Raw genomic sequence first — 24,577 nt, 5'->3', positions numbered from 1 at the left:
CATGATCAACTAAATTTTTTTTCCTACATAGATAAAAGATTTTTTTTCATAATCCACTCATTGCTTCCAACATTTGTTACCCACTTTCAACAAGATCTTTGTAGGAAGACCTTTGGATAATTCTATTTCAATACACAAAGGTGCACAAGTGGAGCTTGCATGTTTAATTTTTCTTTTAAGGTATATAATAATACCTCCTTGAGCCATTACCAATGATCTTAGAGTATCTAGTTTTGAAAATTATAGAGGGAGAAGGTAAACACACTCAAATATACAGTTGAGAAAGTTTTTGATCTAGGATCAAAATATAGGAACCAACATTTCTTGAGCATAAAATGTCACCATTGAAAAGCCAAAGACCATTTTCCAACACCTTTTCCTTATCGTTGAGGGGTTCAAATTCAATGACAACAAGATCCCTACCATATGGGTAAATGCATACTTCTTCCTCCATATTGTCTTTCCATTTTCTAGTAATCTAAGAGTGAATGTTGTATTGTTTTGATCACACTTTCATGAATTTGCAAATGAGAGGATGATCCTACAAGTATTCTTCCCCATCACTAAAAACATCATCCATACAAATCTTTAAAATATGATCAAAGTATAGAAGATGGAGGGGACTTCACTGATTGGCCTTTATGCCATGCAAAGGAGAAACATAAGGAGATATCGTTGAAAGATGAATGGGCAGTTGAAACCGCCTACCCTCATAACACAACCTTTGGGCGCCATCATTCAAAAAAAGCTTTGTGAACCTAATGGAGACAAAAAAATATTTTCAGACTCATAAAGATGTGAAACCCTAGGGGTCTTAAACCCATCCCAAGCAGGAACAAGTGCCTTGATCTTGTCAGAGTCATCTTTCCTATTCTTGAGCATTGTTTGCACCTCCCATGAAATTTTGATTGCCATCTCCAACAATATCTCATCCCTTGTCATTTTAAAAAACCTAAAACATGTGAGAGTTGTAAAGGGAAGCTCCCAATATCAACACTAGATATAATATCTTCTAGTGGGTTTACATAATAGAAGTGACTATGAACAAGAGCTAGGCATTCTTGTTCCTCTAATTCATCATCTTATTTAATCTCTTTTATACTAATTACATCGAGAAAATTTTGTAGTGGTAGAAAGGAGTTTCAAGTTATGATCATATGCATAAAAACCTCTCAAATTTGATATCCATTTACATGCCAAATACTTAATATGTAATAATAAACATCACATTGATATTAATAAACATTATAGATATCTTACTTATATATCAAGAACTATTTTATTTACTTATCAATTATTTTACTTTTTAGAACTAATTAATTTACACAAATATGCTAAACTGAACAATGTTACTTTTTAGAGCTAAATTATTTTTCAATAGAATGCAATAAACTAAACAATATCCAAATAAAAAAAATTAAAACAAATTTTGTAAATTGGATAGTTATGCACATCAAATAATTAATATTTAAACAATAAATAATATTATAATGTGACTTAATAACACACGTCATATTAGTGATGCCAAATTAAATTAAAAAATTCAATAATAAAGATCATATTAGGGATACCAAATGAAATAAAAAAAATCAGTTAAAAAATAGCAAAATGATAATAACTTATAATAATTTGTAAGTAGAATATAATAGATTGAAATTATTAAATTAAAATTATTTTTCATTTAATATTTAATGAATATTTTATAAATAGCATTTCGACATTTTCGTATCTATCTATTGATGATTAATGTATTCATGAATCTATTCGTTTGTTTAGATATTTTCTAGTATAGATATCTCAAGAGTGATACAATGACCACTAAGAGTCTTATATAATAATTATATACATATAAATCAAAACACAACAAAAAAAGGTTAATAGACCTTTGGTTGCTTGAAGTTGAATAGTTCTAAATGAGCCCACTAAAGATCAAGTCTTGTTAAGTGCATGCCAGAGATCATAATGGACCAGGCTAAAATCATGCCCAACTAAATTTGGTGGGATAAATACCTTTCAATCCTTTCTTAGTCCAAAAAATGTCAGCTTAAAAACAAGATAAAGGTCATAAAACACAACAAAAATAAATATAAATAAAATACAAAAATAATATTAAAAAAAAATAAAAATTCAGCCTAAAGAGAAGATAAAGATCATAAAACACAACAAAAATAAATATAAACAAAATTATAAGTACTATTACAAAAATAATATTAATAATATTAAAAATTAAAAAAAATCTCAAAACCCATTGACAATAAAAAATTAAAACTTTAAAAAGGAATACTTTAGCTAAAAACGTTTGGAAGCTTGCGTCGAAGCATACCACAGTACAATCGCTGTCGAATTCATAAAAAACCATTTTCTTGCCTCGCTATCCAATCTTTCAGAGGACATTTGTCCTCAATCTGTTTAATCGTAAACATCAATGGCTTCAAATATTCGAACCCTTCAAAAAGATCCCAAATTTTACACACAGGAGAGTGTTAAAGTAATTATGGCGGAATTGCTCTTTGATTACGTCTGCCGTTCATCGTATATTTTTTATTTTTATTATTTATCTCGCCAAGATGTAAAGCAAGCTTTACATTTATTGTAGGAGGTGGGCCTAACGTCTGAAGTGGGACACCCAAACAAATCGCATGGCGAGGTGAGCGGTCGCACGAAATTCATTGCGAACAACTAAACGCCGTTAACGTCTTCAGCAATCAAATATATATATATATAGTATTCCACTATACGCCTCACGTACCTAACTGGTAAATTTGAAAATCTTCAGCAGTGTCAGTGGAAATAATCCGGTGGTTTACAGCTTTCCGAGTTGCTGATTCCGTAAATGTTTTGAAATGAAACAAAAAATAACAATGATATAATATATAAATATATTTTATTATTGTGCAGCCTCTGAAATGTTTCGTAGTTAAGATTGGCGCAGACCCACTGTAAGTGCCACGTCAGGAATTAGTTAAAAGCATGGTGTGAGAGGTTTCAGAGAGGATATCTGGTTGGTGGGGTTTGTTTTGTAAATTTTAGTATAGGAGTCGGGGAGGATTTCTATTGCTGGTAATTCGATGGGTCAGTAGTTCATTAAGCTGGAGCTAAAATTTCTCTTTGTGGGTGAGTAGGTTGTGTAGTCATTTCAAGTGGGTTGTTTGGATCCGTGTTGTATGAAGCGAGAAAGACCCAAGTGGGTGCTGCTATAGAGCTCTTTGAACTGTAATGGTATCATATAGCTCTTTTGGAGGAAGGTGGATGGAGTAGCTCTTTTGCAGGGGAGTTCCTGCTGCAGTACGAGAAGAGTTCCAGGTATAGCTTGATAGTTATACTACCCCCATGTCGAACTCTCTGAACTATAGCTGTAGAAACATCTTCATTCGTTGGTTGATTTATGCTTACTAGTAGACTGTCTTGCACCACGGGGTAAGATGATTGTTGTGAGAGTTCTTTGACCTTTGTTTTCAATGATGTTGGCCTGCTGATGTTTTTGCCTCTTAGTGTCGGAGATCTAGGTATTGCACCCTAGTACTGGTACGCTTGTAGCTGGTTATGGCCTGTCAAATCCCCAGTACGAGAGTTTTCTTTCTCGTGGATATATTTTGTGCATTATAGTAATTATGTTTAATTAATGCCCGAATATTTCCTTGAACATGTTCTGTGCATTATACTATTTATTTAGAATGAATGTCTGAGTTCTCGCAAGAATAATTTCAACGAGATGCCGAGTTTTCCGATGATTATGTTTTGTGCATCAGAGTCTTTTATGCAGATCTAGTGTCTGGGTTTTTTCATGAATTTGTTCTGTGCATAACTTTATTTATGTAGACTGAGTTTCTGAGTTGTCCCATGTTGTCTCGTGTGCTTTACCATGAATATGTTCTATGTATTGCTGTATTAGTTTGACTGTCTGAGTTTTATCATGAATTTGTTCCGTGCAGTCCATTATTTATGTGAATGAATGTCAATCTCAGAGATTTTGCTGTACACGTTGAGAATTTGGGGCATCTGATTTTAGTCCATCTTCGTGTCTTTCAGGTGCAGAGAGGGAATGAGTTAATTGATAAGTGAGGAGAGCTCACTTTTGTGATATACGGAGAAATGGCTGGTAGAAGTGCTGAGCCACCAGCTCGGCGACTGTCAAGGACACACACCACTGGTAACTTTGCAGATTCTTTGGCTTTTGACAGTGAAGTAATTCCATCTTCTCTTGCTTCGATTGCGCCAATTCTGCGTGTTGCCAATGAGATCGAGAATACCAGTCCAAGGGTTGCCTATCTCTGTATGTAACGTGCTCTCACCACTCTTCCTTTCATTTTAGGCAAAATTAGGTTTTTTATTCATTTGACAATTGAATGCATGCTTATTTTGATGTTCTAGGAATTCTCATGCCACGCAAAGATTTATGCCGTTATAGAGAAGAATTTCATCATGTGTCAACCTTGCTTTCTGCCCTTCACTCGTTTACCCTTTTTGTAGGTTCGTAAAATCAAGTAACGCATGTATTTGTACGGATTACTACCAAACCTATTAACAAGAATGAACTTGGGATGTATCATTTAATGTGCATGAGGAAATGATTGTAAATGAGCTCCCAGATTGATTGCTCTGTGGAATTCAAGCCATCTTGCAAGTAGCCTTTTTGCAATATGTACCAGTTATAACTACACAAGAATCTAGGAATCTCTCTCTAAGTATGCATTTCCTACTCATGTTTTGCCACATTAATATGAAACACTACCCAGGCATAAAAGTTGCTTACAATATTGTCAATTGCCACCATCTAAGCAATCACCTAACTACGTTGTCAATTGTTGGTGCCTGCTAGCCATTAGTGTAGGATCAACCTGCTTCTGATCATTGATTTTAACCTCAAATGTTGTCAAACATATGGATCGATCAAAGTGTTTTCCCAGAGATCAAACATGCACCTCAAAAATTCGTTTGAAATATATGATCATTGATTCATATGTGGTAACCTAGACCATCATGTAATTTAGTCCCTTCCGCCATAGAAATCACTTTAAAGTTTTAACTTATTCATGCTACCAGAGCTGGATTGCTATCATCCTTTTCCATAGTTGAAATCTATCCTGGACCAAGTCTGCTTCATTGTGGCCATTCGTGACTCTGCATCAGAAGATTCTAGCATTCTGATCTTGCACTAGCCTTGGCAAGTACACTGGAAGAAAAACAAAGATAGATCACAAAAAACGTCTTTATTATGAACAAATTAGAGTCTACGACCACAATATAGTATATACTTAAAACAAAATCGCTAAACTGCTTCAACCTAAAATTTATGGCCTTAACTCTTGAACAGAACACATTGAAGTTATACCATCTGATCACACTTGCAACTATGTAAGACGTATCTCTCAAATCTCAAGACACTCTTTTAAGTTTTAACTATAAAATGTTAACCAAATTGTTAGAATTATCAAATTTACAAAGATGTTGGATAACTGAATGCTATTTATCTTTGCGAACACATTCATTTCAGACTCAACTGGCAAGAATTGGGCTTAGCTATTAGTTTCTGCATATGAAAGTACCTTCTGATGGACTGCACAGGGGACACAAGAAGATCACTTATCCACATATCAATTAAATTGTATTTGAGAAAGACCTTCTCAGTAGTAATTGAGAAGACCTATACTCAATGTGAATTTTCCCTTCAGGCCTCATGTCGTTTGTGACTTTACTGAAAGACTCTTAAGAACTCACTCTTTATGAAAGATCTTGGCTTTTTATTCATCCCTTTCTCTTTTGAGGCTAAAATGCTAAGTTATAAGGCAGGGGTCCTATGGGGGGATTAAGCTTCTTAAGAATTTTTTTTGGTCTACGGGATTATTTGGAATCTTTAACTAGAAAGTAGAAGCTCCTACTTTTTGGGCCTGCATATTTGAGCAGGTGGAAATGGGGTGGGGCTAGAAACTGTCCCACCAGCTTAGGAATATCGTTTGCCACTTGTCAATCATAGTTTGATTCCCACCAAAATTTTAGAGGGAAAATAAAAATGAAATTTATTTCATTATTTTGAATTGTTCATACACTCCAGGATGCTCCACAAATTTCATGGGATCACCAGCTTCCTTAAATTTAGGAGCTTAAATTTTTAAGCTGAATTACACTATAAAATTCATGGGACCGACAACTTTAAAATATGTTCCTAAAAAATCTCAGCAGCTTCAGCTCTATTTTTCAGGAAGTCCCCCTCCATGGCACCCCAGCCTAAGCATCCAATTATCTCATCTTTACCATCTAAGTGTGTTTTGCTGTAGATTTTTTATTTTGTTTTTCATCTTCATCCTGATCCATCCACCTCAATGGTTGGTGCCTGGTGGTATGCTGGAATATCCAAAAAATGCCAGCCTCCTTAGATGTCTCTCCTCATTTTCTTCCAGGGTTATTTATGATGCATTCAAGGAGGATGTGTACCAATATAACACAATTTGTAAATATCTGAATGAAACGTTTCCTGCCAAGAATCAACAATGAAATCTAACTGATGACCATAAACAATGTTACATGGCTACAAAACTGGAGTAAATCCTGCTTTTACTTTTCCTTGTTAACTCTTTTATTGCTTGCCTCAACCCTGCAATTGCATATTACTACTTGAGTATTTGACTTTGTAATTTGTAGCCGTCTGCTATTTCTGAGAAAGCTCACTTTGATGTTTGACAATTTCAGCAAAGCAATTTGATTAAGGCCATCTTTCAGGTACTTGTTTAATTCTTTGATATTTTGATGTGACTAGTTGACAGCAGCTAAACAAAGGACTCAAATTTTGATTAAGACTCAAAACTTTGAACTTCTATCTACTTTGTTCACTGCGAGATTTTTACATCACCAATTGCAATATAAATAGAACATAGCAGAACATTCAAACTAATTGTAGATGAAGATCACTGATAGCTTTATTCCAGTGTTAGTGCTTGTACAGTGAAAATATAGACCCAGGAGGACCATGCATAAAATCAGACCACCTTTCTGACTACAAGAAGTATATGTGAAGCGCTTGACTGTTGCAGTTAGCACACAACTGTTGACAACCACTTACAACCAAATCATATCAAATATCAACTAGCTACAAATTAACAGGTAATTGACATATGATTACAAGCATAATAGCATAACATAACAATGACAAATTAAGGGAATGACATACCTGACATTTCCAATGGCAAGATTGGTTTATTCGCTAGCAATGAAATTATAAATAAAGTAAGATTTAATTTAATTTTATTATATTTTCAGGGTATGCTGGTTGGTTCCTGTTGATGTGTATTTTGTACACGACCAAACACAGAATAAAATATACCTAAAGGTACCTTATCCTCTCTTGAGCAAAGTTTCCCGACTGCTGAAGATCTCGCTGAAGGATCAGTCGAGGCAACTCCAAGGTTCTTGTATGTAGGTTCTCTACTCGTGGAGAAGCTCTCTGTGGTATGATGTGATTTTGCTGGAATCACAAGGGAACTTACACTTGACGACCTAAACGTCTGATTTGCTGGAATCACAGGTCCTATTAACCAACTGGAAGACAAACAAATGGCAAAAGATGCAGGGTTCAGGAAGTCTACTCTACTACCTAGAATGCAAGAAGATGGATGAACGGCTAGGTTGAGTCCTATTGGGCTGGGTCTCACCATCAAGTTGAACAATTCAACACCAACTCAGTGTGATCTTCTGGGGGATGCTTCAAATATATTCAAATCGGACACCATCAAATACTGATCATCATTCAAGTTAATGCATGAACAATAGACGTGTAACGACTTGAGATTAAGCTCATTTTATGCCAGTTGACCACGCAGGGCGCACTTACAATCAGTAAGAGGCTAGTGGTATGGATTAGACGGATTCCACACAGGTGCATTCAACAACTTCTTTCATTCAATTTAATTATCTATCATCTAAAATGAAGAGTCAACAAGAGACCATGCAAATTGCAACGAAACGACATATTTCACCATATCTTCAATGAAAAAGAAGTCTTTACAATTAAGGCAACAATGTCTTGTCTTCTCTTCCTAGTCCACTCTAATTGCTATTCTATTAGCTGACTATTCACTATTAGCTAACTATTCATCTACTATCAACTATTGACTAACTATTAGCTATTCCCCTTTACAAATGAGGAGCCAGGGCTTATATAGTGCCCTCAATACAATTCAATGGCTCAGATCAACTTTAGATCAATGGTCGAGATTTTACAGTGAAAACCCTAATTAAGGTTTGTTACAACAAACTCAATTCTGGCCAATGAAATAATTGCATTATTTGGACACATGTCTTCTCTGGAATATTCGACCAATGGATAACTGGGGTAGGTACATCGAAGTTTGTGCCATCTCCAATGAGTCAGGTACATTGAATCTGGACACGCTGAGGTGGACCAATCCGACTAGAGGAGTGATGACTGGGATGCCACCTTGTCTGACACTTGCAACTTGGTAGATATTCAATTTGATGATGCCGAGAAGCTAACTTTATTTAACTCTTCTGAAACTGTCTGCTTCTTCAATGAACCCTTGCTTTAACCTCCTTTGTCTTTGATGTGCAGGATGGATGGTGTACCTTTCCTTCAAATGCTGGATTGGAAGAGGTCGTCCCTGATGATGTTGGATTGGAGAAGGTCGTCCTTGTCTTGGCCTGGTCTTCTTTTAACTGCAAGACAAACCAAAAGATGATTAAGGACTCATAATAAATTCATTTCAACATAGCATTTTTTACCTTAAATCATCAACAAGAAGATGTTAAAATGAAGCTTGCTCAATATTCTCCCCAGGGGACAGGCCTTATAAGAATTTCGCCCTAGACCCTCTGGAAGGGTCAGGAGCGAAATTTGCATTCCTGGTTCAAATTGTTCTTACTTTGCAACCGTACATGCTTAGATACATGCCCAAGGACGCCCTCATTCTCAACCAACACCAATTTTGATGCAAATTTGGGGCAAAAGAGAGGTTTTTAAGAATTTTGCTCTGGACCCTTTGGAAGGGTTAGGAGCGAAATTCACCTTTTAGGACAAAATCTATCTTGTTTCCATTCCAAAATACCTTCAAAGGCAAGCACACACTAGTTTTCCTTCCTCCAGAGCCCCGGGATCCACGCCTTGACCTCTATCATGAGCAATTTGAGTGAAATTGGGAATTTCGCTCTGGACCCTCTAGAAGGGTCAGGAGCGAAATTCCTGTTTTAGGCTTATTCCTCCATCTTCTTCACTTTCAATTTATCTTGCAAGGCTTAAATAACCTCCCTCCAGTCTTTTCATGCCCTAGGAATCAAAATCCTATCTTGGCACAAAGGGGAAATAGTGATTTTGATGAATTTCGCTCTGGACCCTTTGGAAGGGTCAGGAGCGAAATTCACTTTTTGGTTGCCCATTCACATCCAATTTGACTTTCTTCACTTCATTTCCTCTGGATTCCCTCATATTGAATCCATTCCTCAACTTGGCAACATTGGTTTGATCTTCACAAGGTCAAAAAAGGAGAATTCGCTCAAAAACTTAGCCAGGGATAGGACCTATCCAAAATTTCGCTCTGGACCCTTTGGAAGGGTTAGGAGCGAAATTCTCATTTTAGCTCAAAATCTACATTTTTGGTGGCCAAAATCCATTCAAGGGCAATCTTAAGGGCTTATCTTACCTAGGTCTAGGCTTGGCTTGGCACAAATTTTGGAGAAAATGATGGGTTTTAGGATTTTCGCTTTGGACCCTTTGGAAGGGTCAGGAGCGAAAATCTTGTTTTAGGCCCATTCCTCCATCATTTCAACTTGAATTCACCTCCAAGACTAAGGACACATTGCCTCACTCCTATCTAGGCCATAAAAATCAAAATTTTAACTTTTATTGCAAAGAAAGTAGGTGATCCTAGGATTTTTGCTTTGGACCCTTTGGAAGGGTCAGGAGCGAAATCCTTGGTTTGGGCTAATTTCCATCATTTTTCAACACCAATTAACTTCAAAAGGTAAGAACATGTCTCCTCGCACCCATCCAAGCCATGAAAACCTAACGTTTGACTAGACTTGCAAGGAAAATAGTTGGTTTTAAGATTTTCGCTCTGGATCCTTTGGAAGGTTCGAGAGCGAAATTCACTTTTTGGCTCAATTCCTTCAAATTTGATAATCATTGATAAGTCAAAGTCATTCCTAAGGACCTCTCCCATCAAAACTCGCCTTAGTCAACACTAGGCTTGGCACAAAATTGGGAAAAAAGGTGGTTTAGAGAAAATTCGCTCTAGACCCTTTGGAAGGGTCAGGAGCGAATTTCTTAATTTAGGCTTATTCCTCCATCATTTCAAGTTGAATTCACCTCACAAGGCAAGAAAACACATCTATCCTCTCATCCAACCCAAGTTTGACTTGATTTTGCAAGGGAAAATAGGTGATTGAAGAATTTTCGCCCTGGACCCTTTGGAAGGGTTAGGAGTGATTTTCATCATTTGGCTCAATTCCTTCAACTTCAATGATTTCTAGCAACTTGAAGTCACTCTTAGGGACATCTCCTTCTTGATTTTACCTTAGCCGACACTTGATCTAGCACAAAGTTAATAGCAAAGAGAGGTTTTGAGAAAATTCGCTCTGGACCCTTGGGAAGGGTCAGGAGCGAAAATCTCATTCTTGACCAAAAATCATCATTCTTTCAACTTGAAACTTCATTGCAAGGTAAAATGTCATCTCTCTTCGCCCTAGGAACAAGGTTTTAAGCCTAAGAAAGGTCAAAAAGGTAGGCTTGTAAGGAAATTCGCCCTGGACCCTTAAAACCCTCATTCCTCAATGCTATCAAACACTCTCAAAGTCAAGATCATGTCCATTTTCCCTTTCAACATGCTTTGGACATCACAATTTGGTCAAATAGGGAAGGAAATGAGGTCTAGGAAGATTTTTGCTTTGGACCCTTTGGAAGGGTCAGGAGTGAAAATCATGATTTGGGCTTGATTCTTCATTTCTCCAACTCAAAATCACCTCAAGAGGCAAAGACATGCTATCCCACTTCCATCCACGCCATAAAAAATCAAGGACTTGACCTCCTCCAATGGAAAAATAGGTGTTTCTAGGAATTTCGCTTTGGACCCTTTGGAAGGGTGAGGAGCGAAATTCTCTTTTAGGCTAAAATCCTCATCTTTCAAAACGCTTTCAAACATTTCCAATGGCAAAAGATGTCCATCCTTCCTTTCAAGATGCCCTACAAATCAAAATTTGGTCAAACTAGGGAGGAAATGAGCTTCAGGAAGATTTTCGCTCTAGACCCTTTGGAAGGGTTAGGAGCGAAAATCTCATTCTAGGCTTGATCACTCACTTTTCCAACTTCAAACCACTTCAAGAAGCAAACTTAGATCATTTTCCACCTAAGGAACAAGGTTTCAAGCTCAAACAAGGTAGCAAATGAAGTTTATGATGAATTTCGCTCTGGACCCTTTGGAAGGGACAGGAGCGAAATTCTCTTTTAGGCTAAAATCTTGCTCTTCAAAATCATCCAACTCCATCTCAAGGCAAGAACATACCAATTCATTCCCCAACATGCCCTAGAAACCAACACTTAGTCAAAATTTGAAAGGAAATGAGAGCTACAAAGATTTTGGCTCTGGACCCTTTGGAAGGGTCAGGAGTGAAAATCATGTTTTGGGTTTGATCCTTGACTTTTCCAACTCTCATCCTCTTTGGGAGGCAAACATAGATCCTTCCTCATGCAACTCCACCTTGGTCTTGACTCTTGCTAAAGGAAAAATGAGTGTTTTCAAGAATTTTGCTCTGGACCCTTTGGAAGGGTCAGGAGCGAAATTCACATTCTTGGCTAAAATCTTCACCCTTAAACTGGCTTGACTTTGTCCTAGGCTAGATCCTTGATTCATTCCTTCCATATCTTAGCTGAAGTTGCTCAACCACTCCCTGACTTAAGCAAAGCGTGCTATCTAGTGACCCCCTTGGCGACACTCATCCTGCAAAGGCTAACAGACAAAACCCTAAAAGACCTAGAAAACAAACCCCAGAAGGCAAAAAGCAGGGGTCCCCATTTGCAATGGGACGATGTGTGAATACGTCACAACAGTTCCCCACATCTTGTAATAGGAATACACTGCATATTTTGTGACTCAACTCCCCATCAACTCAACACATTTTACTAGACGGTTGTCAAAGCATATTTTTAATCTCCAAGACCTTGGTGCCTTATTGATGTACTAACACAAAATATACTTCAAATAATAATGGAGAATAGGATTTTGTCATGTCCCCTTTCTCGACATAAGTGTTTGGGAGACATCTAGCATATTATATTATTTCCTGTAGGCCAAAGGGGTAAGGTTAGCGAAATAATATAATAATTTAAGTTGTCCTGTTAACTTTATGTTATGTTTAGAAAAATACAACTTATGTTTTATTATTGCAAAGGGTTGAATGAGAAAAAGTGTTTCTAGAAAAGGTGGCTGATATATTATAATATTAGAGAAGTATTTTCTAGTCACTTCTAGAATAAAGTAGGAAATGATTCTGAATTTAGAAAGAGGATTATAAAAAGAGATGTTGGGCATTGGAGAAAGTATCCATATGTTTTTATGAATTCAAGACCCTTTGAGCTGAGATCAAACACACGTTCATCCTCTTGCCCGAGGATGAAAATTCTCAAGGCATTTGAGTTGGAGGTCAAAAACCTCCTTATTCATTTGAAGTGATTCCATTTAGGGATCACTGTGGCATTGGAGGGTGCAGAAGGATTTCCAGTTTTCATTTTTGGAGTGTATTGAAGATTTCCAGATGTGTGTGTGTGAAAAGTTTTAGCTTTGGTGTTATCTATCCATATATCATTTGCTGCCTACAGCAAATCTAATCACTGTACCTTTTGGTGTATTTCTTTGGCTGTACAAATCTGTACTCAACCATGTCATTGCTGGGATGAAATTGACGGATCAAAGTATTAATTGCCAGTGAACCACGCAAACGCGCCCCCCCCCCCCCCCAACCCCGCGTTTCCGGGACAGGGACGTCTCTAGGACACGAGGATGGGGACGAGACGTCCCCTTGCCATCCCTCCACTGCCGCTGGGATGCTGGAGACTTGTTGGGGATGTCCAAACGTCTCCGAGATGCCCAGGAGTACCTTGGCCATCCTGGGGACGCCTAGGAGTCTCCCGTAGCCCCCACTTAGAAACTCAGTCTCTAAACAAAAATTGGTGAAATTTTTTGTGAAAGTGGAATCCTTGTCTTCAAGTTAGTCTCATTCTCTTCATCAGAATATATACATGAAATATAACATTTAATATTTCAGGTATATATTGGCAGGATGATTGAGAGTGGTTTCAGATCTCTAGCAGTTATAATGCAGATTTTAGGTTTTAGAAGATTTATAAATTTTCAGACTTCGTCAAATTTCAGTAACGAACAAGCTCCTATCAGCATTCTCTCGCTCTCTCTATCTCACTATTCTTATCTTCCCTGAACTCTAGATCTATCTCTCTCCCTATCACGCTTCCTCTATCCCCTCTTTCTACCTCTCTCTATCTCACTTTTTGACCTATCTCTTTACATCTCTCTCTCAGCCCCTGACCTTCGCAAGGGGTGCTAACTTCAACCTCGTTTTGGTGTTACCCACAAATCCCCATGAAACTATAAATCTAAGAAAGCAATAGGCCAATGATGAATCATGATCATAAAAATCTACATAATTTATATCTCTTGGTTGCAAATCTCTACATGTTCATAGTCAAAGCCATAATCAAGACCCTCGCAAGGGACACTACCCCTTGACCCCAAACATCCACCCACCATTCTTTTTGTTTAACAGTTTATGCAATCATTTCCATGTTTTTTATGTTTCTAACTTTTTTATTTATTAGTTTAAAAATTTAAACTTCACCTCATTTGCAATTCTTAATACTTATTCTTGGTTTGCACTTTGCTCCCAAAGTTCCAAAACTCTGCCCACTATAGTTGAAGATCAAATTTCAAATTTTCAATGCAATCATTTTCATGTTTTTGATGTTTATTAGTGTAAACTTTACTTAGTGTGGCAAAGTTTCATTTTCAGTTCTTATATTTATTCCTTACACATCTTTTAATAACTAATTTTCCGAGTACTGTTAGTATTTGCACCACCCCCCTGCCACCATCACCCTGCTTTTGCCCTGTCGTCCCAAACTTAGGCCCTTGGTCCCTCCATCCCCATGCCCCCCTGTCAGGAAACTCCGTGGAACCCTGATAATTGCTAACCTCACAGCCCAGTAGCAACATTGTGCTATGTGCAGTTGGAGTCGTAGTAGGTTCAGGATTGCCTTATAGAGTTTGTAAGTGGTTTTGGGGTTATGTAACAGGATGTAATAATCAGCAAAGTGTGCCATATTCTCCTAGAATAGGAAGTACGCCTCCCTTGAAGTTCAACATAGCCATACAACTGCCAGTGTCTCTGTCACAGCCAATCGAATCTCTTCATAGCAGCTGTACTTTGAAAGTTCTATGCATCGATGATTTAATGTTGATTGTGTTACTTTGTGTGGTTCTCCACCAAAGTTGTTATTGATTTGTATTCGTTTTGGAAGGCTTGCTGCCAAAACCAATTATTCCTGATTTGTAATTGCTTGCATTATAAAGCTGCGTGGCTTGCCACCGGCAAGCATAAGGATTTATTATTGTTCACATCAATCAATGTATCCTCTCACCCTGCCCACATTGGGATCTTGGTTATCAAAAAGTGTTAAGGTTCATGCATTTCCATTGTGAATTTGGTTTTAAAAAAAAAAAAAAAAAAGTTAGGGACATTGCACATCTATATAGCAATTCTTTTATTTTTAGTGAAGCTAACTATACTACAAGACATGTTACATATATTGAATCTGCAAGAGAGTTTAACTAGAATGCAGAGCACATGAAAATAAGGCATTAGAATTTCCCACGAATCTTGTAGTATATAAGACATCTGTTCCAATTAGAACAAAGAAGATTCTTTTCCAATTAAAGCTGTCCAAGCTGCTTAAAGCTTATTTGGCTGTTCGGCTGTTATATTATTTGATATTACATTTGAATTAGCCAACTATTAGAAGAATGGAGTTGTAATCGTTCTGTTAAGATGATGCAACTCTTGTTTTCTTCAGATGTAGTATAAGATAGATGTAAAGAAAGGATAAGTGTTTTTGGCATTTGCATACTACTGATTCTGTCGATTGCTTGTAACTGTTAATGAATGTGTTTGTTAACAGGTCGGTTCTATGCATTTGAAAAAGCTCACAAATTGGATCCTACATCTAGTGGTCGTGGTGTTCGCCAATTCAAAACAGCTTTGCTACAACGGCTCGAAAGGGTACAGAAAAGTGAAAATGACTTTATAATACTGTAAATCATATATCATATTATGCTACATTTGTTCATTCTGATACCCTTTCCTTGCTCTTAAGCTGGCTGAATGAGTAAAAAAACGTTCTTTTGAATTAACTTTAAAGTTTAATACATTGTACATCATTTATAAAATTTCTGGTTGATCCAACAAATCTGTGTAAATCATATATCGTATTATGCTACATTTGTTCATTCTGATACCCTTTCCTTGCTCTTAAGCTGGCTGAATGAGTGAAAAAACGTTCTTTTGAATTAACTTTAAAGTTTAATACATTGTACATCATTTATAAAATTTCTGGTTGATCCAACAAATCTGTGTAAATCAATGTTAGAAGTGAGGTAGTCATCATCTCTATTTCCATTTTCAACAGATTACCTTTTTTGGCACCATAAATTGTTTACCTTGTCTTTTTTAAACTTTAACTACTAAACACCTTAAATGTTAAAAACGCCATTAATTGTTGGGCAATTACATATCTTCAAAATTTTACAGTTGAGAATGATGTAATAGAATAGAGAGAATGAACATAAACTTCGGATGACTGTTGCCATTAGAATTGAGCTATACGAGATGTTAAATTGCTCTAGCATTCTAATAAATTGGTTTCTAACCTCTGCCTCTTGAATCTTTTTTCCTTGTCTTCTAAGACGTCTTTTAGGTTTGAGCCCACTTCCATTTCAGCACTGTGTGTTTATGATGGTTATTGAACTTACCTTCCAGTTTTTCTTGCGAAGGGAACAGATGTGGTTGATCCCAAGTCCTCAGGTACTGGTAATTGAAAACGGTGTCCAAGATTCTGAGATCTTATGGACTTCATCTCCTTAATTTTTTCCTTGCTTCTTGGAATTGGGGATTTTTCTGGACATCCTGTGTCCTCATCAATGAGGTTGGTATCCGAGACTTAAGGCTGGACTCTCTTTGACTTCATCTTCTATTTGATTAATATTTATCCCATTGTCTTCCCAACTGTAGACATTGTCATCCATCCTTTGGTGCATCTTGTATGCCCTTCTATCCTCAGATAGTGTAGCATGTTTAGTCACTGCTGAAGTCAAATGTGAATACACATTGAACAAAAATTGCTATATTTGGAGCGATAGGATTTATTTTAATACCTTTGGAACATTTTGTCTTGTATCTTCATTGATTGAAGGTTCCACGAGCTTATCTTATTTGCTTCAATGTTTGGGGCCAAGGGGAATTCTTTGGTGAGGCAAAATATATCAGTTCTTATAAAGAAGCATGAAAAAGTGAATTTAATGTTTTCATGACTGTCTTGGTTATCTCGTTTTTCAGGTTTCTAAGAATGCACAGAAAAACAAAAACCTACAGATTCCTCAGAAAAACCAAGTAGCTCTTAGTAGGAATCTACTTGTTTAAAGGATATGGCTATCCAAAAAAGTATAATAACAATCTTTTTAATGGGAGTAGCCTTTTTAAAGTTGCAGAAAATCTTTAACCAAAGGTACTGATAATCAAAGTAATGATCGGGACATGGTAAGATCACGAGATTATTTATGCCCATTAGAAACTGTCATAAACATAAAGCAACAGAATCAGAAATGTTGAACAGGAATGAGATTAGAATGGTGCAGTAATTCCAGCATATCATCCTGTTTTTCAATGTGCACTAATCTTTTTTCACCAGATTCAACAGCCAACCATGGTCACTCCTCTTCAACCAGTCATCTATGACCGGATTCATTACCAGGTGCAGGTGCAGGTTGTGGAGCATTTCAGATGTATGCTGTCATCTCTTGTGAATATCATAGACTCCGAAACTTTTTCCCAGCAGGATTATAAGCATCATGCTTGAGATGCTCAAAGTCAGTGGAATGCTTCATGGGCATAGGATATTTGGAAGGGGACTTGGAAGTTTTGCTCTCAACTCAGCCAGCCTCATTCAACCTGGTGTGAAACTGCATTATTATCATTCTCATACCCCTTTTCTCTAAGAATTTGCAACTCTACTAAGGAGTAGAGTCTTTGTAAACCTTGCTAAAAGTGGCTTTAGAAAAGGGTTATAGAAGTATGCAATTATTCTTAAACATGATAGATGTAATATGGTTTTAATCTTGTTGCCCACCAACTCTTTGACATTGAGATAGTTGGATTTGAGGGAATCAAGAATCAATGCCTAGTTGAATTGTGTTGAAGCCACAACGTTAGTGTATGGGAATGTTAGGCATGGATGTCATGTTGGTCGTTAGGAAATGGAACAGGGACTGAGGAAGCTATAAGGGATACATGGCTTTTAGGGTCTTCAGCAAGAACGAGAAGTTTAATACTCTTGAGCACTTTTCTCTCATTAGCAAAGGTGGTCTTATGATGTTTACAAAGGCAATTTGAGAATTGACAGCCATGGTTGGCATTGGGTTTATAGGGACACTCCACTTGCTCAAATCCAAGAAGTTTGTCTCGTTATTTAGGATTTCTAGGCTTGTTCTCTTTGGAACTGTTGGAAAGGGAATAAGTGCTTTTGCTAGCCATATCTAGACGAAGAAAAGACTAGATAAAAATAAACTTTGTAGAGAAAAAAAATTGCCAAAAGCCAAAGAGTAGAGCATGTGGTAGGAAGAACAAACCTAAGATTGAGGATAGTGGAAGCAATAAATTTTAGCCAAGAGAGTGGCTAATCTTGTGTCAAATACCAAAGTTGACGAAGGTATAGGAAGCTTGAAACCCAAGAAGAATGTGGAACCAAGAAATTCTGATTTGCAGAGTCTTAGAAGAGCTGAGGGAATGAGCATCCAAACGATTTGGTGGATGTGTGATGATCATAGGAGGGCTCATGTGTGTGTGTGTGTGTGTGTGAGAGAGAGAGAGAGAGAGAGAGAGAGAGAGAGAGAGGATACTAAAAATAGATCTCATATGAGCCCTTCTATGATCATCATTGCTCTCCCTCATCATTGGGATGATAGAGTGGGTGGTGTAACTTGTAGCAGTAAGTGATCACCACCACAAAAAAAACATATCAAGGACTTAAGGTTGTTGGGCATGTAAAATACCCATCAACTCAAAAAAGGATGGCCTCATATAAAGGGGGAAGCTCAAGGGGATGGTTTTAAGGTGATTGACCCCTTAAAAAAATCTGTACATTATTAATTTTGTTGATTTTGCAACCCTTTTCAGTGAGGGTGAAAGAAACAAGGCTATGTCAATTGATTTTTTTGGTTTCTCTTCTTATGTGGCATAAGTGGGAGTCTTGGATCTTTGAAAGATGTTGAATGTTTCCTAGAATCTATCTTAGCATCCAATTCTTGAATTTATGGTAGAGGAAAGGTTTGAAAGAAATTTATGTTGCAAGGTTTGATAGGAACCTCCTTGAATCCATATGGGTTTGGTTTAGGATTGAGTTTGGGGTTGGGACAGGTTTGGGTTTACCCAACCTAGGGTGGACCTTGGGCAAACTTGGGTTATACCTCAAGGAATCCAAGTAGACTCACACTCGGGTTGTCCAAAAAAGTGAAAATAACCTTTTTTTAACAATTTAAATTTTAAAAACACAAAAGCTCTGAAATACTTGATTTCACCTTAAACTGGGGGTTCTTAATCTTGTTTGCCTTGTTTCGCCAACACAAGTGAGTAGAACACCATTTTTGCCTCCAGGTTTTGATTGTTGATTTTTGAAGGTGGTTGCATTTTATTCAAAGGTGAAGGCTAGGGAGAGAAAGACCTACATCAACTAGAAAGAAAGAGCTGAATGGGGAAGATTTATTTATCAAAGGTGAGTGAAGTTTGTAATTTTTTTCAAGTTTCGAAGAATATTTTCAAGATTTTTTAATTTTGTTTTTGAATATTATTTAAAACCTTTTATACATATTATAGGGGTTATGATGCCAGCATTGATAGTATGAGTTGGTCAAACATAATTTAATTTATTTCGATTCCTTTAGAAGGAGTTGATAAGACTAGGAGCGTTGACCATTTAGAGAAGTGACCTAATTAATATCATTTTAATTTCTCCCATAAGAAATAAAGATTTTGCTGCAATGTCTCTTAGTCGGCCAGCATGTGCATAGGAAGAATACCATCTCATGGGTTGGCCCATTAATGATCTGATTTTTTCATCTTGTCTGCTCCAATTCTGCACTTATGACTTCTTAAATGATGCTATAATGTCTGCTCTATATCAGATATAAATTCTGCACAGTCTGCTTTGAGATCTTTGACATCAATGACAATAATCCTCTCACCTTTGACATCAATGACAATATGTACAAAATGTCTTGGGTATGAAAAGGTGTGCATCACTATATTGGCCTAGGAGAAACCTTTCATAAAGGCATCATTAGGAGCAATCGATAATACATAGCACGAAACAGGAGTGTCCATCACTTCTAATGAATGGAAAGATTGCAAAAATAGACCACTAATTAATGTCATTGTAGTGTCCCCTAAAGGGCCAATGTTTTTGAAGGTAGAATACTGTGAGGGGCAAGTGAGGGATGCAACTTCCATTGCCAATATCCACATACAATCCATTGAAATGGCAGGCCTCAAAAACATTGTTCGAGTCATAACAAACAATGTAAAAAATTGTAGGGTGTTGTTTCAATAGTGGAGGGCATATTTTTTGGATAGCCTATGTTCAATCACTCAATTTGATATCGCAATATTGGCAAAAGATCTAGTGAGTCAAAGAAATCATCATATGTCACAAGACATTTTCAAGACCTCCAACTTGGAGTGTTGAAGGTTATTTTGTTTTCAAGTATATTTTTTCTAAGTTAATGATCTTGATGTGGGTATAGGTAAAGGCATTGGGTACGGCAACATGGTAAATTTTTTCCTTGAATAGGGGTATGGGTTCAACTATATATCTATATATGTTTATAATATAATATATGTATTAAAGATTTTAAAATATAAAATATAAAAGTAGTGATACTCATAATCGTTAATAAGCAAATATTTAAGTACCTCATAATTTGCAAAAAAGGAAATACTCATAATTTCAGAATTTAGTGATATGTTAAATTTCAATACACAATGAAAATTACAATCAATATTTAATAGTATTCATATTGCCCTTATCAACATTTGGTTCAATTTTATTTGAACCACAACTAGTTCTAGTGCCACTTCCAGTAGCTGCATAACATGTGTAAGTTGCCTCGTCGACAGAGACTTTGGCAAATTGTGCAATTGTAGCATCTAAGTCGGCATGCTTAGAATTTTGATCCTAATTCTTTGTCACTCAATCATTGTATTGATATCTTATGTGGCAAGAGATGAAGGTTGGCATGCTCAAAGACCAAATCTTGAATTTTTTTTGCACCCAGTTGGTTGCACTTAATTGAGTGGACGAAGTATGGTGCTTCAATTTTGCTTAGTTGAAGAACTCACAACTTATTGAATTTGCGTACAACATTTAAAATTTGCAAACATAAATTCTAAATTATAAAATTATAATATACAACAACAAATGAAAAACAAAAAAGTTAAAAAAATATAAATTTGCATACTTGAGTTAGAATTTTTATTGCAAGGGGTTGCAAGCAAATATAGCCTTGGCCAAGTATGCATAAGCCTTGATGAGCCTTTTTTTTGTATTTTTGTCTCAAAGAGTGCAAACATCACGATTATTTGAAGATATGAAGTGACCAAATTCATTCAAGACAACTCTTTGTATATCTACATTTGGGAACATTCTTCTAAAAGTAGTCATGTAGCCAACAACAACTGTTTCATCCCTATATGGTGCTACCCTTCTTGGCAAGGAAAGTATCTCTTTGCTATAATACTTTGGAGGCAAGGGAAATGATAGGAGATGCAAGGGAATTTTTTTGTTGTTCCAATGGTCAACAATGATCTTGAGCATTGTTTGAAAAATGCTTTTGTTGGGTTATGCTCCTCAACATCTATTATGGTCCTTATTTTTTCAACTATAGAGTCCATTCCATCATAAATTACAGCCAAACATGGGTGATTTGTATAAGCATACTTAATAATGTTGATGGGTTTAGTGAAATTCAAAACATATTCCACATGAGCACACAACTCATGATTTAGGATCAATGCTTTGACATTTTGGGCTCTCTCTGCACTTGATTGCCTCCATACACTCCAAATTGTTGATGACCACAACACCCAAAGCATCTAATGCAAGAGCATCCCCAGTTCTTGGCAATCTTGCATCAACCAAAAATATTTCCTTTCTGTTTTGCAATTTCAGCATTTCATTATGCATTTTCTAGTATTGGCTCACCGGATCTCAAGGAGTTGGTTTTTTGCTTGAGGACTTGATCATCTACCTTATTCCCAAACCGCGGAGCATTTGGATCATTTTCCGGCAAGTTATCTCTACCGGTTTCCGAGACAGTTTTCTGGTACAGGTTGCCTGGACCTATTTGCATTTGTAATCTATTGGAATCTACCGGATCCCTTTTGTAGCTTGCGGAGCCTTGAGCTTTGATTCCAATGTTCCTTGGCATGTGGTTGACCTTCTCTTTGATCTACATTTCATCCTTTGGATTTTCCGGAGGAATTTATTTGGCGGAGGCCGACCTTGTTGTTTTTACATGTTAGGTCTTGTTCTTCGGCATTTGATCCTTTTTGGGCCGACCGGATCCCCTTGGATCGTATAAATCATTGTAATTGAGCATTAGAATAGGGATGAGTTAAGATGCAGAACATAGAAGATAGATCTGAAGATTTGAGGTCCTGGTTGTGACTTGTTCTGTAATTAAGCATGTTTTAGCAGGCCAGTGAGCTAGTTTCGGTAACCGGCTGTTATTGGTTGATTGTAATCAATTTTCATGATATAATACATTCTGTTCTGCATTGCCTCTATCATATCCTTGTGTTTCCGTTGTGTTTACTCTTGCTGACTGGTCCGGATTGATCTCTTTGAGATCCCTCCTAACCGGTGACTACACCAAGTGGTATTGGAGCGAGCTTTCGTTCCGGAGATTGCGTTGTCCTGAGAAATTTTGTTGTAGGGTGGCGGACTGTGGATCCGACCTGCAGCTGTAGAGGGCTGTCGTGAAGAGGAAATAGGAATGGTGGAGCACGTGGGAATGCAGACCCTGTTGTGATGGAAATTTTGCAAGGAACTGCAGCCCGGTTGGAAGCCGTTGAGATAGCGTAGAGAAGAGGCCGACATATTGAAGATGTGAGTGAAGATGAAGGAGAAGAAGCCCCGACAAAAGAAGTAAACCCATCGGCGGTAGATCCTGATGAAGAAAGGTTTTTGAGGGTTTTGATTAGGGCGAAGACTAAACCTCATTTTACCCCACCGGAATATGATGGAAAGTTGGATTCAGATGAATTGATGGATTGGATCTCGGAGATGGAGAAATATTTTGATTTTGAAAACACCGCAGAAGAAAGAAAGGTGAAATATGCCTGTACCCGGTTGAAAGGTCATGCATCTCTTTGGTGGGAGCATTTGCAGGTTGATAGACAGATAAGAGGTAAAGAGAAGATCAAGACATGGGATCAGATGGTTGCTAAGTTGAAATCAAAATTTATGCTAGCTTATTATCAAGTGAATTTGTTCCGGAAGTTGCAGAATTTGAGGCCGAAGGAATCTAGTGTGAAGGAGTACATTGAAGCATTTTACAAGTTGAATATCAGATACAGACATATTGATGATGAAGTTGAACAAGTTGCAAGATATTTGAATGGATTGCGGATGTCTATACAAGATGAACTCAGTTTGATCAAATTGCAGAGTGTTGAAGAAGCTTACAAGAGAAACTTGTACCGATCCGAACAAGGACAAGGAAGTAAGCAAAGAAGGTAATTCATACCGGAAAGATGATAGAAAGTTCTACCGGAGGAGAGAACCGGATGGCTACCGGAATGAGAATTTTGGAAAAGATGACAGAAGTCAAGACAAGAGAGTGTTTAGAGGAACTTGTTATAAGTGTGGAGGAGGACATCATGCTTTCGAATGTAAGAAGACAGAGAATATCGGAAGAACATCAGTGGTGGAAGAAAGCCCCACTGGATCAGCCAATAAACTGAAGGATGGAGAATTGTTGATGATGAGGAGAGCTTTGTGTCATACCAGAGGAGATGAAGAGCCCTTGCAGAGGAAGAATTTGTTCAAGACTAGATGTAAGGTAAGTGCTATAAAGTTGTTATTGATAGCGGTAGTTCGGATAATCTTGTTTAAGAAGAGATGGTGAATAAGTTGAATTTGCAAAGATTGAAACACCCTAAGCCTTATCAGATAGCATGGATTCAGGATGATCATAAGTTGTTAGTAAGTGAGCAATGTTTGGTGAAATTGAAAATTGGGAATTATCATGATGAAGTCTTCTATGATACTATGCCTATGGATATTTGTCACCTTTTGTTGGGTAGACCTTGGCAGTTTGATAGACAGGCAATACATGATGGGAGGAAGAATACATACACTATTGCGGCCAATGGGATAAAGCAAACCTTGTTGCCCTTGGAGGAACCTTTGAAGAGTGAAGTCTGTACGAATGCTAGAATCTGTTTTGTGGATGGAAGGAAATTCTTGGATGGAATGAGACATGAGAATGTGTTTTGGCTTAGTTCCTAAGAAGACTGAGAACCCGGAGCATGAAGAACAACAACTGAAAGAGATAAAAGAGTTGTTGACAGAGTATGAAGACATCATTTCAGATAATGTGCCTGATGGATTACCACCTGTGAGAAGTATCAGTCATTGCATGGACCTGATTCCCGGAGCTAGTTTGCCTAACAAAGCTGCACATCGGATGACAGCGATAGAGAATGAAGAGTTGAATAGACAAGTGCAGGAATTGTTGAAGAAAGGTTTGATTGGAGAAAGTTTGAGACCTTGTGCAGTACCAACATGTTGTGACGTACTCACTCATTGCCCCATTGCAAATGGGGACCCCCTGCTTTTTTGGCTTTCTAGGGTTTGCTTTCTAGGTTTTAGAGTTTTGTCTGTTAGCCTTTGCTTTTCGAGTGTCGCCAGGGGGATCACCTGGATAGCAGGCTTTGCTTGAGCTAGGTCAAGTTGGTGAGTGAGGAAGTCTGGAATGCCATCCTGATCTTCAAATGCCCTAAAATTTGGCTAAGTCTGGAATGTCTTGATCCTGAAATTTGACTAAGTCTGGAAAATTGAAGAATCCTCCAAAAACTAGATTTTGCAATATAACTCCTGGAGGTTCGAAACCACTCTCAAACATCCTGATAGTATATGGAATATATCTTTCTTCTTTCTTATACTTAAATGTTATATTCCATAAAATGATCTTGACGGAGAGACCAAAATGTCAAATTTCGCTCTGGACCCTTCCAAAGG

General features: G+C 37.3%; 1 protein-coding gene and 1 long non-coding RNA gene across 4 annotated transcripts in view; both read left to right on the top strand.

Annotated features, from left to right (window-relative positions):
• Nucleotides 1–2,767: 2,767 nt before the first annotated feature.
• LOC131048354 (callose synthase 3) overlaps nucleotides 2,768–24,577 on the top strand; it is a 218,098-nt gene continuing 196,288 nt past the window's right edge. For 2 of the 3 annotated variants that reach the window (XM_057982289.2, XM_057982286.2), the window contains exons 1-3: nucleotides 2,768–3,303; nucleotides 4,030–4,273; nucleotides 15,188–15,288. In XM_057982289.2, the coding sequence (XP_057838272.1) occupies nucleotides 4,093–4,273; nucleotides 15,188–15,288 (282 nt within the window). In that variant the 5' untranslated portion in view covers nucleotides 2,768–3,303; nucleotides 4,030–4,092. Of the gene's footprint in view, nucleotides 3,304–3,396; nucleotides 3,418–4,029; nucleotides 4,274–15,187; nucleotides 15,289–24,577 lie in introns of those variants that run through there. The other variant, XM_057982287.2, reaches the window with a different exon arrangement.
• LOC131048356 (uncharacterized) lies at nucleotides 6,719–7,891 on the top strand. Its single transcript, XR_009106397.2, has 3 exons — nucleotides 6,719–7,098; nucleotides 7,255–7,410; nucleotides 7,520–7,891. It is a non-coding gene; the product is annotated as an uncharacterized LOC131048356 (long non-coding RNA).

The sequence above is a fragment of the Cryptomeria japonica genome, chromosome 8 (assembly GCF_030272615.1).
Source record: "Cryptomeria japonica chromosome 8, Sugi_1.0, whole genome shotgun sequence".
Taxonomy (NCBI): domain Eukaryota; kingdom Viridiplantae; phylum Streptophyta; class Pinopsida; order Cupressales; family Cupressaceae; genus Cryptomeria; species Cryptomeria japonica.
Note: the sequence above shows the minus strand (reverse complement) of the source record. Positions and strands in the feature narration are given on the sequence as shown.